At 51.1% G+C, this 15,000-nt stretch overlaps 1 protein-coding gene across 1 annotated transcript in view; it reads right to left on the bottom strand.

The window, feature by feature from the left end:
• LOC136663685 (myosin-16) overlaps window positions 1-15,000 on the bottom strand; it is a 38,930-nt gene that overhangs the window by 10,872 nt on the left and 13,058 nt on the right. The window contains exons 15-31 of the mRNA XM_066640537.1: window positions 14,618-14,679; window positions 13,943-14,030; window positions 12,765-12,882; window positions 12,153-12,273; window positions 10,921-11,057; window positions 9,950-10,031; window positions 8,774-8,947; window positions 6,839-7,066; window positions 6,215-6,319; window positions 5,061-5,147; window positions 4,076-4,221; window positions 3,259-3,349; window positions 2,835-2,891; window positions 2,291-2,377; window positions 1,379-1,624; window positions 584-701; window positions 309-436 (exon numbers count right to left, since the gene is read on the bottom strand). Coding sequence (XP_066496634.1) covers window positions 309-436; window positions 584-701; window positions 1,379-1,624; window positions 2,291-2,377; window positions 2,835-2,891; window positions 3,259-3,349; window positions 4,076-4,221; window positions 5,061-5,147; window positions 6,215-6,319; window positions 6,839-7,066; window positions 8,774-8,947; window positions 9,950-10,031; window positions 10,921-11,057; window positions 12,153-12,273; window positions 12,765-12,882; window positions 13,943-14,030; window positions 14,618-14,679 — 2,075 coding nt within the window. The remainder of the gene's footprint in view (window positions 1-308; window positions 437-583; window positions 702-1,378; window positions 1,625-2,290; window positions 2,378-2,834; window positions 2,892-3,258; window positions 3,350-4,075; window positions 4,222-5,060; window positions 5,148-6,214; window positions 6,320-6,838; window positions 7,067-8,773; window positions 8,948-9,949; window positions 10,032-10,920; window positions 11,058-12,152; window positions 12,274-12,764; window positions 12,883-13,942; window positions 14,031-14,617; window positions 14,680-15,000) is intronic.

Genomic DNA, 15,000 nt, shown 5'->3' with positions numbered 1-15,000 from the left:
TGGGAAAGAGCAGAATGGGTGAGCTTCAGATCCCGTACTAGATCCAGTACATTTCCGGACTTCAGATCCAGGACACAAATGCCCAGGACACAAAAAGAATGGCTGCAAATGTCCAAAATCGGGATGCATTTGACAGGGACACAGTTGCCCAGGATCTACAAGGGTTGCCCATGGATCTACAAGCGTCCTGCCACTTGTAGATCCATCACCGTTTTGGTTGCCTCTTTGGAGATTAATTAATTCAAACGTTTTGTCACCGATTCCTCTCCTAAGTATTTCAGCCCTGCCCCTGTTCTTGGATCCCTTGCCTTTGACTCTTCATCCAGCTGCCGCTTGAAATCCTCCACTTGGGAGGAGAGGGTGGTCTTGATACGGATAATCTGGTTGAGCCGCGTCTGGACTTCCTCGTTCTCCCGGCTCAGCTCACTGTTCTCCGCTGGAAGGGAGAGAAAAAGCAGTGCTCAGGGGAAGCTGGGCTGGCTGGGGGGCGGGGGCAGAGGGAAGAGTGGAAAAGGGGGAAACCAGGCACGGAAAAGGGGGGGCACCTAGTGGTGTTCAGGCTGGAGAAGAGAAGGGAACCTACCCTGGAGTCGAGTCCTGATGGCATTGATTTCCGCCTGATTCTTCTCCATCTCTGCGAGTCTGGCATTAGCCTCGGCTAGCTGGTCTTCCACTTTCCGGGCGTGAGCTTCTACGTTGAGCTGCAAAAACCCAAAGCTGAGATGATGGTCAATGCTCACTGACATCTTCCTGGTCTTTCATTCCTTCCACAAACATGATGCTTAAGGGCTCATCTGAAAGATGGCAGCTTTCCTTGCATATGCCAATGAAGGAGAAATGGGAAACAGGAAGGGCCCTCTAGGAAGCATGGACTGTGGGTCCCTTGAGTCACCGTTGGCTGGGTTATGTCAGGCATCAAACATTTTCTGCATCACCAGTGTTGATCACCACTGGTTCTCTATCTGTGGCCAAAAACCAGTTTCCTTCCAGCTTACATGCCAGACCTACCGACTGGCAAATCCAAAACTGGCTTTTGGCCATTGGTCTTGCAGCCTTCAACCAGGTGACTTCAGAGACCAATGAGGTACTACCTGCCCCTATAGAGCTTCTGACGCACCCAAAGAAATTCCTGATCTGTGGACAGGTCAAGATGCATCTGCCACCCCAACTGCTTTGCTGCTTACCTGCTCACTGGTTTAACCACCTTGCTTGCAGTGATGTGTGGTGAGGTCCAAGGCTGGAGAGGTACAGTGTGTGGAGCTCCAGGATGACGTCACATCACAAGGCATTCTGGGGGCTCCCTCCAGGCCACAAGTCCTCCAAGTGGCACTCGCTCCCATGGGTTCACTACAATGACTTTTCCCCCCTTCTGCCGTACCTTGGATTTCTGGACGGTCTCCATGCTGGCGCTGAGGTCATCGATCTCTGCCTTCATGACCTGCTTGTCCTTCTCCATCTTGGACTTCACCCTCTGCAGGTTCTCCAGATGCTCTGTCATTTCGGCCATGGCGTCGGTGTGCTTCTTGCGCAGGGTGGAAGCCGTCGCCTCGCTCTGCAAGGCGGCCTCTTCCAGCTCCCGGCGAAGCTTCAGCAACTCAGCCTCCCGCTTGCGGTTCTGGTCAATCTGGGGGTCGAAAAGCAGAGTGTGAATTTACTCACCATCGTCACCGTCCCCTGAGCCCTTTTTCTTTATCAGAAATAAAGCCTAAATACTACATTTGCTCACATTCATCGCTTGCTGTTCTTCCCATGGTCCTGCTTAGTCCCGACAAATCTCAACATAAATTGTAAGCTCTTTGGGGCAGAGAGCTATCTGGAAGGCACCAGAATGTCTTGAACCAAGAGTCTGGTCGTGCCTTTATCTACTGCACCACCAGTACTCTGTTTCCATGGCAAATCTGGTAGGGAAAACTCTGTGCTTAGAGGGTACCAATAAACCTGCCTAATAGTTCCATCAGCTGATGGCAAGGAATCTTTTGCCTATAATGCTCAACCTTTGAACTTGCAACCAGCTCCAATTTCCCCCCTTTCCCCTTTTCCCAAAGAAAAGTTTTCAAAAACATCAATAAGGCATCTCTCTCCCTCCCTCTCTCTCTCTCTCTCTCACACACACACACACACACACACACACACACACACACACACCTTTCTTTACATGCAGTTTTTCAGGGAGCTGTAGGCCATTTGAAAGATGGCTAACTGCGTGGGGTGTGGACGACTTACTACCTCTCAGCCTCAGTTTCCCAGTCTGTAAAATGGGGAGAGTAACCTCCACCCTTGAGGCACTCACTTGAGCACTAGTGGCTCCTCCAGCCTCTTCCAGTCGGTCGCTGAGTTCCTCCAACTCCCGGGAGAGATCGCTGCGCTGTTTCTCAATCTGAAGGAAGTCAGGAAAGGAAAATATTAATATTCCTCTGAGCTAGCTTCAATTCGCCTTTAGTTAAAATGTTTTATAATTCGGATATGGAGAGGGGGACGAGGAGGGTCATATGATGTGGGGGCACATAATATCCTGGGGGCTGAACTGGGAGTACTATGGTACGGGGTGATGGCATCTTCACATTGTCACCCTCTTCCTATGAGTGATCAATGGGAGAATCTGCTAACTTAGCAAACCTGAGCTGAGAACAAGGATGCAAGCAATGGCCCTATTTGTTTATTTATTGCTTGTGTACCCCACCAGTCCTCCAAGAAGCTCAGGGCAGCAGAAACAGTCACCGCCACCCCATTTTATCCAAGTAACTGACCCAAGATCACCTAGTGAGTTTGGTGGCAGAGTGGAGATTTGAACCCGCAATTGAGTCCATTCCTTGCCGACAGAACGATCTATTTACCTTTGCCCGCATGGCACGTTCAGACTCCAGTTCTTCCTCCAGTTCTTCTATCCGGGCCTGTCAGAAACACACACACCATAAGAGCTGGTACAATATCAAGACCATGTGGGAATAAAGGGCGCCAGGACTCAGGAGAAGCCACACCACTTCCGGCCCTCTTGGTGAAGGTTGGGGTTATGACAGTGCATACAAAGGCCAAGGGTGAAAGAGGACTTGTCCCATCTGGACAACCTCAGTGGCAGAAAGAACGATGTGACCCCTGATTTCCAAATCTTCTGCAGCCCTGAAGTGTCAAATTGGACAGTCTTTGCTTGCGCCAACCCCCTAAAAAGCAGCAGGCAGACCGTATAATGCCAATCAAAGAGGACAATGGGAACAGGCCGCCCACTCACGGCCCTTCCCGCTGAACTCCCTGCTCCTCTACCTGATGCTCCTTCAGTTTCCTCTGCAGTGTGGAGTTCAGAGACTGCTCATCCTCCACTTTGCTGGTGATGGAGTTGATTTCCATGTCTCTCCTGCAAAGAAAGACGCAGCAAGGCAGTTTAAGAGATTATCTGGCAGGCCGCTCCCAAAATCTCTGGACTGGCTTCCTGTCTGCCCTTGGATCCAGCACAAACTCAAAGCCCTGCACGCGCTTGTCCCTCACCTTCTGTTACATTCTTCCCTATAAGCTTTGCTCTCCCAGTTCCACCACCTGCAACTGCCCCAAGGTCTCTTGCTCCATTAGACAGCCTTCCCCCTTTGCTGCCCCTTCTGCTTGGAAATGCCTCTCAGAAATACTTGCAGGATGTCTCCTGGTCCACTTCCTTCAAATCCTTTCTTAAATCCCACCTTTTTGTCCCTCAGCCTAAGTACGTGCAAACTGAGTCAAGCACATGTGGCAGAGTTGAGGAGAGGGCAAGGAGTGTCGGATCAGGCCCAGGAGGGGGTCAGGATCAGCAAAGCTGGCTTACACCTATTATATCCTATTCCCCCCTCCCCCCCCAACACAGGGCATCTCAGACTTGCATCAGCGGTTTAACTGGCACAGATCTAAGTAGCCCCATTGGGCAGGCTGGGGTTTTATCTGGGGTAAGGGGACAGCTGCGCCAGCACTAGTCAGGACTGGGCTAGTCAGGTCTACAGCTGTGCTATAGATATATAGTGCTAATGATATATGGAGAGTAGGGGATGGAATAGGAAAACCGCTGAATCCCCAAGTCCCTCTCATTGCGTTCAGATGAGTTTCGACACACGCTTACTTCTTCACCACCTCCTCCAGATCTATCTTGGCTCTTTCCATTTCATTGAGGTTTTCAATGGTCATCTTCAGGTCGCCTTCAGCCTTGCGACGGGCTTTCTCCACCTCGCCCCGGATCTTCTTTTCTTGCTCCCAGTTGTCCTCCAGCTGGTCAGAAGGACCAAGAGAAGGGGAACCGTCAGGCCAAAGTAGTGGAGAAAAAGAGGTCAATGAAGGGGAGGTGTTCCAAGCATTGGATTAAAAAGGACACCAGTCCCTGCCTCTTGGCTTACTATCTGATAGACCTTGTATAAAAGGAAATGGGAGCAGGGAGGAATGAGGAGAGCAAGCAGTTGATGTTCAGGTGTACGTTGCTCCTGAACCTGGAGGTTCCACTTCGTGATCATGGCCAGACATTGCTGATAGACCTCTCTTCACTTGTGAATTTGTCTTTTTAAAGCCATTTAAGTTAGCAGCCCTCACTGCTTCCCATGTAAGTGAAGTCCACAGATGTATCATATATTGCGTGAAGAAGGGCTTTCACTGATCTGAATCTACCACCAAATCGTTGGGACCTTGCAGGATCCATGCTCTTCTTCCATGCACAGTGCCCCCATATCACAACAGTGGGTATACAGTGGGCCCTCCTTGTGAATTATGTGCTCAGCATCCATGGATTTGAATATCCGTGGATGCCAAGCCTGTGTTTGGAGGGCCTGAAGGACTTCCTAGGGCATTTCTAATCATGTCTGGGGGGTGCTCTGAGGGCCGCCCATGGATTCACTTATCCATGAAATTCTGTATCCACCGGGGGTGTGTGTGTGTGTGTGTGTGTGTGTGTCCTGAAACGGATACCGAGTGCCCATTGTATGTTGCGAGCACTAAACAGTTAGCAGGGGCATATCTACAGAGCAAGGGCAATGAAACCTCCCAAGGCATTATTTGCTGTTTAAAAGCCTCGCCAGAGGAGCTCAAAATGACGCTGCAGCCAACCAGCGGATACAGACCTCGTGGATTTGAGTGGTCAGCTTGCTGTTGCTTTTGGTCAGGCTGTTCACTTTGTCTTCCTCGGCTTGAAGGTCGTCCAGAGTTTTCTACGAAGGAAGAGAAGGGTAGCAAGGTCAACTTGGGTCGCCGTCAAGGGAGACCCAGGCCATTAGTCTTCGCCGTCTATGGGAGCGGAAACGTCTGCCAGCCAACCTGAAGCACGGCTGGCTTTCAGAAACGTCCCCGCAGGTTACACACTTAGAAATTACAGAACTTTTCCACTCTAAAATTCCGTCTAAGAAACGACGTTGAATATTAATTGTTGCGGCTTTGGAACGTGGATGGGATTTTTGGACTGAGCAAATTAAGGAGGATGCTGTCCATTGGGGGAGGGAGTGGGGCCCTGTTAAGAGAAGAATTGGAAAGTGCAATGAAGACCATCTCATCCAAAATGAGGAACCAGCTCCTCCGTGAGCTGGACTGAGGCACTTGCATCAGGCAGCAGGCTGCCTCCATCTGCCCACCTCCTCCGCTCCTTCCTCTCTCTGGTTTGGAGAAGGGGGTGGAGTGAAAGAGGAGGCGTGGAGGAGAAGAGAATGGTGGGCTAGAGTGTCAGCACTCTACCCCAGCACCCTCCTCCACACTTCCTGTTCCTTTTTAACTTCATGAAGTAGGAGAAGTGGCTGTATCTTCAGTGCTGCTAGGTAAGGTAGGGTGACATTTGTTTGTCTTTCACATTTTTATACTGCCCTTCCTCTGAGGAGCTCAGGGTGGTGTTCATGGTTCTTTCCCTCCTTTTGTCCTCACAACAACCCAGTGAATTAGGCTAGGCTGGGAGTGAGTGACCAGTCCATGTTCATCCAGGAAGCTTTGTGGTTGAGCAGGGATTTGAACCCAGATCTTCCAGGTCTAAGTCCAACTCCCGAACCACTGACTGTGCCATCCTGGCTCTCATCATCTTCCATCACCATCACCTCTCATCTCATCATCCCATTTGTTGCATCAGCAATGGGCTGGAAGGTCCTTGGCCAACCCTGCCAAAGTGTCCCCTTCTCCAAAGCATTCTCAGTTGAAGACATTGTTAATGGCACTGTTAGATCCAGAGCGACGCGCCCTTCAGTAGCTGCTAATGATTTGTGCTATAGACAGGAATCTGAAATTTGTTCCTCCTCACCTGGTGCAGCTCCTCCAGGGCCCGCTTCTCCTTCCCAAGCTTGGTGATGGAGTCGTCCCGTGCAGAGAGGTCACTAGTGAGGGTCCGCACTCTGTGATCCAGAGCCTGGAGAGGAGGAAGTTGGATTAACACAAGGAGAGGCTGAGATTGCCAGCCCAAGCCTAAGCAGGGCTACTCAGAAGTTAAGTCCCATTATAGTCAACGGGGCTTACTCCCAGGTAAGTGAGGATAGGATTGCAGCCCCGATTTGTTAACCCTGGCAAGGGGGAGAGGCTGGCACATCACCCTGGAAGGTGAGGGCAGCATTTGGGATGCCCCTGTGTCTGGAGATCTTGAGCTGGCCTTGATCGTGGTGGGGGGGGGGGCGGGAGAGAAACCAGCAGTCATTTGACACTAAAAAAGACACGGATCAGTACAGTGATTCGTGGGGCAGTGGGGGATTAGTGGGGCAGTACAGTGATTCGGGGGCAGCATTCATCAAGTAATTCCTTAAAAGTTTTTAATTAAGGTAGCGGAAATGGTTCCAAAATGGCACCCATTCAGTCAAAGCACTTCAAGGGCCAACTGAAAAGGATGCCAAAGGCTGCTTTCGAGTTTGCATCTGTGCAGGACATGCCAACCTACCTGCTTCTCCTTCTCCGTCTTGGCCAGGGTGGTTTCCAGCCCCTCAAGGTCCCGCTTGAGGTCACTGAGCTCCCCCTCCAGCTTACGCTTGCTGGCGCCCAGAGAGGCGGCTGCATTCTCTTCCTCCTCCAGGCGCTCCTTCATGTCTGCGATCTGGCTCTCCATGTCCATCTTAGCCTTCATCATCTGGGTCAGGCGCTCCTCGGCATCCATCAGGTTCTCTTGTTCCTGAAGGGGGGGGTCGATAGTGATTCACCCACCAGCCTCTTGGGAGCTGCAGGGGCCTTTGGTTCCAAACCCAGCTATTTAGCCAGGATCCTGCAGGAATCCCCCTTCTATCACCAATTTGGTGGCGGAATTTTTCGCGGTAGTTGCTAAGGCAAAGATCAGAAGCTACTACCCCGCAAAGCTGCATTTATTTCCTGTGTTATAATGTTATTGCTTGTGGATTTCCGGTATGCCAATAAAGGTTTATTGAAGTAAGTAATTCTGCAGGAATCCTGCAGCAAGAGCCATAGGGCCAGCCCTACCATGAGAGTTCTCACTCATGACCTAAACTGCTTCTGCTCAGAAGCTCTTGTAGAAAAACTATCCCATAAGCCAGTGGTTCTCTGGGAGAGTTTGAGAGCTAGTAAGTCTTTGCAGGGGCGGGGGGAGGAGGCAGCGGGGGCAGGGGGATCCTTGCACTTACCCAAGCCTCCTGCAGCCCCCCTGGGGTGCAGGGAGCCCGGCGCGACTTCTCCGCATCCACTTTCCCTGCGGGGAGCCCTGCCAGAAGTCGCGCCAGGCTCCCCGCACCCCAGGGAGGCTGCAGGAGGCTTGGGTAAGTGCACCCAAGCCCCTGCAGCCCCCTGAGCCTTCCTCCTGCCACTTGGCTGCCCCCGCCCCTTAAGGGGGCAGAGACCAGGGCCCTCAGGCTGGGGCATCACAACGCCCCAGTTTGAATAGCACTGCCATAAGCTGTCATAACCACCCTGTGTAAACACACCTCTGACTTTCTCCCCCACCACCAGCTGCATTCTCCGCTTCAATGTGCTTAAGGATGGAGGCACAGGGTCAATGAGAGGGTGCAGCAATATCGCCCTGACGGTTTGCTGCCCTCACTAAGCCTCGTGATGTAGGTGTGTGCTATTTTAATAATGACATGACCTCTGCCGGTTAGCTACCCCTACCTGTTGGGCTGTAAGGTTTGTGGCCCTTTGCCTAGTTGTCTGACTGCAAGAGAAGCTGTGCAGTGGTCCCTTGACATCTGTGGTATTGGTATCCGTGGATTTGACCATCCACACATGCCACGGGACCCAGCTGTGGGGCAGTCTCTGGTGCTCCCTGTATTCCTGGGTTGTCCAAAATGCACTGTGGAACCATTTGGGAAACACCTCCGCTATTCATTCTGGAGCACACCAGGGCCAGGCGGGGGGGGGGGGGGTCATTGGTCTCAGTGCAACCCGGACATGGCTTCCGGCGGTACCAGAGATTGCCCTGCAGTCAGTACAGTTTGTGGTGTTAAGGTAGGGAACACTGGTTGGTTGGTTGGCAACCTTCAGTCTCGAAAGACTATGGTAGAAGCCCACAGCACCCGGTATTCCCAGGCGGTCTCCCATCCAAGTACTAACCAGGCCTGACCCTGCTTAGCTTCCGAGATCATGGTATAAGCCTACAGCACCCGGTATTCCCAGGCGGTCTCCCATCCAAGCACTAACCAGGCCTGACCCTGCTTAGCTTCCGAGATCAGACGAGATCAGAGGATTTGACTATGTGCAGATTTTGGCATCCACAGGAGGTTCGGGAATGAAACCCCCCCTAGATGCTGAGGCTCCGCTGCATAGCTCTTCGCGTCAATTCTACATGCACCGCGCATGCTGGGTCTGCAGCCCGCCGGCTTCGCAGCGCACACGTGCAACCGTCAGTTCCACCGAACGTCTCTCGGGGACTCACTGCCTGGAGTTGTATGTTCAGGTCGTTCTTCTCCTGACTGAGAGTCGCTGTCGTCTCCTCCAGCTGCTTCACCCGGTCCAACAGTTCCTGAGTCTTCGATATGGCACTCCTCAGCTCTTCCTCCTTGGCCTTCATCTCTTCTTCTTGTCGGGCCACATTCAACAGAGGCTTCACCTGCAGGGAAGAGAGCCAGGAAGTAAGGTCAGCGACCAAGTCAGTGTCCCTGTTTGGAATGCAGTAAAGCTGGTGTCCCTTCCCCCCCCCCCCCCCACAAACAGTGTTGCACTCAACACCTTTTAGCTTCTCCTTTGCTCCTCTTTGGTGGACACGTCCTGTTGCTTAAGAGTTTTGGAAGCCACTGACTTCTGTCAGCAGATTCTGCGCGTAAGAGCCTAATGTTCCTTCTCAGCCTATGCTTCTGTGCCCTCTTGCTACAAATGACACCTTCATGGCATACTGGTGTGAACTAGAATTGCTATCCCATGGCCTCGACATCTAGACGTAGCTTTTTAGATCAGGGAATCTCAGCTCTACCATGTTCTGGGCATCCATCGGTCAAAGAGCCACAGTTTGGCCACCCTGGTGTATGGGATTTCAGCCTTCAAATCTCACATCTCGAAGCTCATCTGTGATCCCAGTACTCATTGTTGGCAACCTTCAGTCTCGAAAGACTCTGGTATCGCGCTCTGAAAGGTGGTTCTGGAACAGGGTCTAGTGTGGCTGAAAAGGCCAATCCGGGAGTGACAATCCCTTCCACACTGGGAGCAAGTGCAGTCTGTCCCTGGTCTGTCTCCCTGGCTATGGGCCTTCCTTCTTTGCCTCTTTGCCTCAGACTGTTGGGCAAGTGTCTCTTCAAACTGGGAGAGGCCATGCTGCACAGCCTGCCTCCAAGCGGGCCGCTCAGAGGCCAGGGTTTCTCAGGACCCCAGTACTATTGGCTGGCTTATCCTCCAGATCTCCCTTGGGTTGGAAAACACTCTTTCCTTTGGCCTGCCCATTGGATGCGCAACGGGACTCCTTACTGCTGAACCAGCAAACCAAGAAATTGTGCATTTGTGTTTCCCTTCACCTCCATTCTCTGCAAAATTGGAGGATTCTCCCCCCCCCCCCACTGATAGCACAGGTGGCATTATCATGGCTGCGCAGGCCTTTGTGCTTCTTCCCCTCCTTCCTCACCAAGTTGTACAGCTTCCACCAGCCCCAGAACCGCAGCTTCAGGAACTTGCGGACGTTCCTCTGGATGGCGATCAGGCCTATCCTGAGATGAAACAAAAAACAGGGTTGGATCTTATGCAACTATGAAAGCATCCCTCGCATGAGAGGTCACTAAAACAGCTGTCAGGTCTTACATCACATCAACGGAGGATCCAGAGCCTGCTTGGAACTGAAGTCAATGAACAACACAAAAGTGCTCTCTGGTCAACTGTATCTTCAGCCCAGGTTCAGGCTATGAGAAGTGGTTGCCCTTCCACATCCTGCCAAGACCCTTTCAACTGCAGTTGCTGGGGCAGTGGGCATGTTGGAAGGCAGGCCCACCCAGGTGCATGCCAGGGGTCCTTGAGCTTTGCCCTCCCCCCCCCCCCAAAAAAGATTTCTTGGCAGCAGTGAGATTTGAACCCACCACACTGCACTGACTAGGTCTCAAATCCAGCATCTCAGTCAGTCAATCAGGCTCAAGTAATATATTAAAGTATTAGTCTCGCTATTTTCAACCAGTGTGCTATGGCTTGTTGGTGTGCCAGGAATGGTCCGCAGGTGTGCCGCAGGAGTTTTGGGGAGGGTCATTTATTGGTAGGGCCATTGGGGGATATGAGCCCCCACCCCTCCCGCCGGCAGTGCGGTTTGTATTTTCAATTGTCAAAAAAAAAATAGATGTGCCTTGACAATTTTAACACCTTGTCAGTGTGCTGGGAGATGAAAAGGGATAAAAATCACTGTTCTAGTCACATTAAAAATTGATATTAAAACCCTCATATTAAACTAAAGCAGTATTCAAATGGTGACGATGCAGAGGAATGGGGGCACACCAGGTGGAGATCTATGCAATGCTTCCTCCCCCATATGATTTGGAGGGGGCTGGCATGCGTAGATGCGTAGAAACACAGAAAGGGCAGATTCTGGGTGTGTGTGTGTCCAGGAACCAATACCTCCTCTCCAGCATCTTTTTGAACTCAATCCTCATGAGGAAGCCGCGGCCACGGCACTGAAGCATGGTCATGATCTTGGCCAGACGCTCATCTCGCATGTCTTCCAACTTGGCCAGCACGCCGGCCCGGAAGAAGACCTGGAAAAGAAGGAACCCGTGTTTCCATCAGCCCGGGGGCCACCATCTCCCAACCTGCCTCCCCAATAATAATAATAATAATAATAATAATAATAATAATAATAATAATATACTGCCTTTCTTGGTCTTTATTCAAGACATTATTCAAGGCGGTTTACATAGGTAGGCTTATTTAAATCCCCGTAGGGATTTTTACAATTGAGAGAAGGCTCTATCTTTCAAGAGCCACAACAATTCAGATGTTTCTTTCTTGATCTGGTCGCACATTCTGGCCTCCATCCTCCCACGCTCAGAGCAGATGGAATAGCTCGGCTCAGCTTGTCAGCTGCTTCAAGGTCGCACGGTGCTGGTGGCCTCGAACTGGCGACCTTGTGGATGTTATCTTCAGGCAAATGGAGGCTCTACCCTCTAGACCAGACCTCCTGCCCCTGCTCAACCATGCGTGTTATTCTCAAAGTAGAACCCTGTAGGGAGGGATCTGTACTGTTCCTGGGAAGAAAGAAGCCCGTTCCTGACCTCCTTCTCTGCCTCCTTTGTGCTAATCATGAGACAAAGTGCACAGCTATCCTGTAACCTTCTATAGATCTTTCTTTTTATCAGCTTAAGCAAGGATCCCCAAAGTGTGTAGTGCAACACCTTAGGGCATCTCAGCACTCTCACAGGAATGCTGCAGGATGTCCCCAGTAGCCCCTCCTACCTGTTCCATTGGGCACCACAATCTTGGACCTTGCAAAATCTCATGAAATTTGGGCACTGCCATCCTGGACCTTGCAAGACTTCATGAAATTTGGGCACCGCCATTATGGTTCTCACAAGATTTCCAGAGATCCAAGATAGTGGTGCCCAAATCTCACAAGATTTGGGTGCCAACTTTTTGGATCTCACAAAATCTTCTGAGATTTGGGGGCCGCCATCTTGGATCTCATGAGGTTTTGTGAGATTTGAGATGGCTGCATCCAGCTCAGCTGGGAAGAACAGGCTATGGGGGTGTCATGACCCAGGTAAGTTTGGGAACCTCTGGTTTAATGGTACTCTTTGAATACAGGATAGCTGCTCCTTCATGATGGCAAGGACAGGTTCTAGTATATACAATACCTTGGTGTGCCCAATTTTATACTCATTCTCTCCCAGATCCAGGGATCCCAGCAGAAGTTCAGAGGCCTTCTTATTGTCCACAAACCCCTGAGGGATGATGTTGGGGTTCAACACTTGGTACCTGTGATGAAGCGGAGACAACCAAGCATTGAGGTGCTAGGACAACCAAGAGCCAAGGGTTAGTGTGGTGATGGGGAGACAAGGCACATGCCCTGCGGAGCCTACTTCTGGCACCTCTTGACTTCCTCAAGGGAAGACCAAGGCACGCCATAGTGTTATGTTCAGGCTGCCGTTGCCCCTCTGCACCGAGTTTTTAAATCACACCAGATTATCTTCCAACAGGCAAAACAGAAGTTCAGATTCAGAAGTCAGTTGAGCATGTGTGGATGTGGGGTGAGCTACCCATCACATTATGTTGCAAAACCTGGAGCCAAGCACATGGCAAGATGTGCTCTCAGGGAGCATTGTACCAGTGGCAGATGATTCAGGACTTCTCCAGTTCCTCCTTATACAAGGACATCAGCCCACTGGTGGGCTTGGGCAGTCATCTGTTGCACATGGAATGGAGATGAGAACAAATATATATATAAACTTATATATATATATATTTACCTCTGCTTGAACTCAGGGTACTGCAGTCGGTTGGGAAAGCCTTTTCTGCAAATACGTATCCCTTCTAGCACACCGTTACAGGCCAGCTGGTGCAAGACCAGGTGAGCATCAACCACCCCTGCAAAACCGGAGAACACCCATCAGTATTTCCAGAGACCAACACAGAACCATCAGAAGAACATAAGAACAGCCCCACTGGATCAGGCCATAGGCCCATCTAGTCCAGCTTCCTGTATCTCACAGCGGCCCACCAAATGCCCCAGGGAGCACACCTGATAACAAGAAGACCTGCAAGGCTTCCTGGGAATTGTAGTTAAGAACATAAGAACAGCCCCACTGGATCAGGCCACAGGCCCATCTAGTCCAGCTTCCTGTATCTCACAGCAGCCCACCAAATGCCCCAGGGAGCACACCTGATAACAAGAAGACCTGCAAGGCTTCCTGGGAATTGTAGTTAAGAACATAAGAACAGCCCCACTGGATCAGGCCATAGGCCCATCTAGTCCAGCTTCCTGTATCTCACAGCGGCCCACCAAATGCCCCAGGGAGCACACCTGATAACAAGAAGACCTGCAAGGCCTCCTGGGAATTGTAGTTAAGAACATAAGAACAGCCCCACTGGATCAGGCCAAAGGCCCATCTAGTCCAGCTTCCTGTATCTCACAGCAGCCCACCAAATGCCCCAGGGAGCACACCAGATAACAAGAGACCTCATTCTGGTGCCCTCCCTTGCATCTTGCATTCTGACATAGCCCATTTCTATAATCAGGAGGTTGCACATGCACATCATGGCTTGTAACCCGTAATGGATTTTTCCTCCAGAAACTTGTCCAATCCCCTTTTAAAGGCGTCCAGGCCAGGCACCATCACCACATCCTGTGGCAAGGAGTTCCACAGACCAACCACACGCTGAGTAAAGAAATATTTTCACTTGGCTTGGATTGGCTAACTTGGCTGTTCAGCATTCCTTTCAGTAGAAATTATGGTGTGGAGAGGAGGGGGAGCCGTCTTGACCTGCCTACATCTTTCACAGGACTCCATGCTCAGAGCGTATTCAGTGTTTTGCTCCAGAGTGCAGATCGCGTATCCAGGAGCCTCCTTGCATGAAGAGGTATAAGTGTGGGTTCTGTACAAATGGGGCCCATGAACTAGCGGCAGCCCAAAGTAAACCCACGTACCGGACTGCTTGAACTCATTGGGGACGATGCAACGCACAAAATGAGGGGAGGTGCTGTGCAAGGTGGTCATCAGCTTGTTCAGTTGCTCCTGAAACAGGAAGAGGAGGAGACATGAATGGGCCTGGAAGGGGGTGTGTGTGTGCCAGAAATCACTTGCATGATCAATATTAGCTCATTTCTACAATAGGTATTCGGGTTCTTTCTCTTTGGACAGGGCTGGGTCGTGGACCACAATGGTGGGAGAGTCAGAGCTGGAAGGTAGTGGCATAGCTAAGGCAATCCAGGGCCACAAAAAATTTTTAACACTCCCCTATTTTAACACCCCCCAGGTGCCAGATGCTATTTAGAAAGTGCCTTTCTAAGGCCTTAGAAGACCTCCTGAGGCCTTAGAAAGGCACTTCTGGTTTTCCTGAATACCAGAAGTACCTTTCAAAGGTTTCCAGGAGCCTCTGAGGCCTGGGGAGGCTGTTGCAGGCTCTCTGAGCTGCAGAAGGCCTCCGGGAGGCCTTACTGCTTTTGTTGCCTTGCGTCTGTTGTCCTGGGTGCAAGTTGGCTCCCCCCTCAAGGCAAGGTACGCAAGAGAAATCTAACGTACCTCCCCTGTCCCTCCTAAGCTGCGCCACTGCTGGGAGACAAGCCAGGAACCAGGATTGAGGAATCGGGAGCTTTGCTTACCCTATAGAAGTTGGAGACGGTCATAAAGGAAGAGCCTCTTTTCTGCTTCTTGGTTCCTGAAGCTGAGGACAAGATGGAAATGGAGAGGATTCAAGGGTCTACTTGAGAAACTTCAAGACCAAAAGTTATCTTCTGCATGCCCCTTAAGGCAGAGCCATGAAAGATGGCTTAGGGGAATTTGCTTAGTTCTTCCTTAGTCAATAGCAGCCCGGCTGGGGCCATCCCAAATTGAACTGGGACTATGGTGTGGAGAGTTAACCCTTTGCTCCTGCCACAGTTACAATCATTGTCCACCACCACAATTGCCCAGGGAGGAAAAGTTCAATTGGTGCCAGCAGAAGCTTTCCTCCTGGGGTAAGAAGCAGTTGGAGAGGTGGGCAGGG

The sequence above is a fragment of the Tiliqua scincoides genome, chromosome 13 (assembly GCF_035046505.1).
Source record: "Tiliqua scincoides isolate rTilSci1 chromosome 13, rTilSci1.hap2, whole genome shotgun sequence".
Taxonomy (NCBI): Eukaryota; Metazoa; Chordata; class Lepidosauria; order Squamata; family Scincidae; genus Tiliqua; species Tiliqua scincoides.
This window is presented reverse-complemented; position numbering and strand designations above follow the sequence as displayed.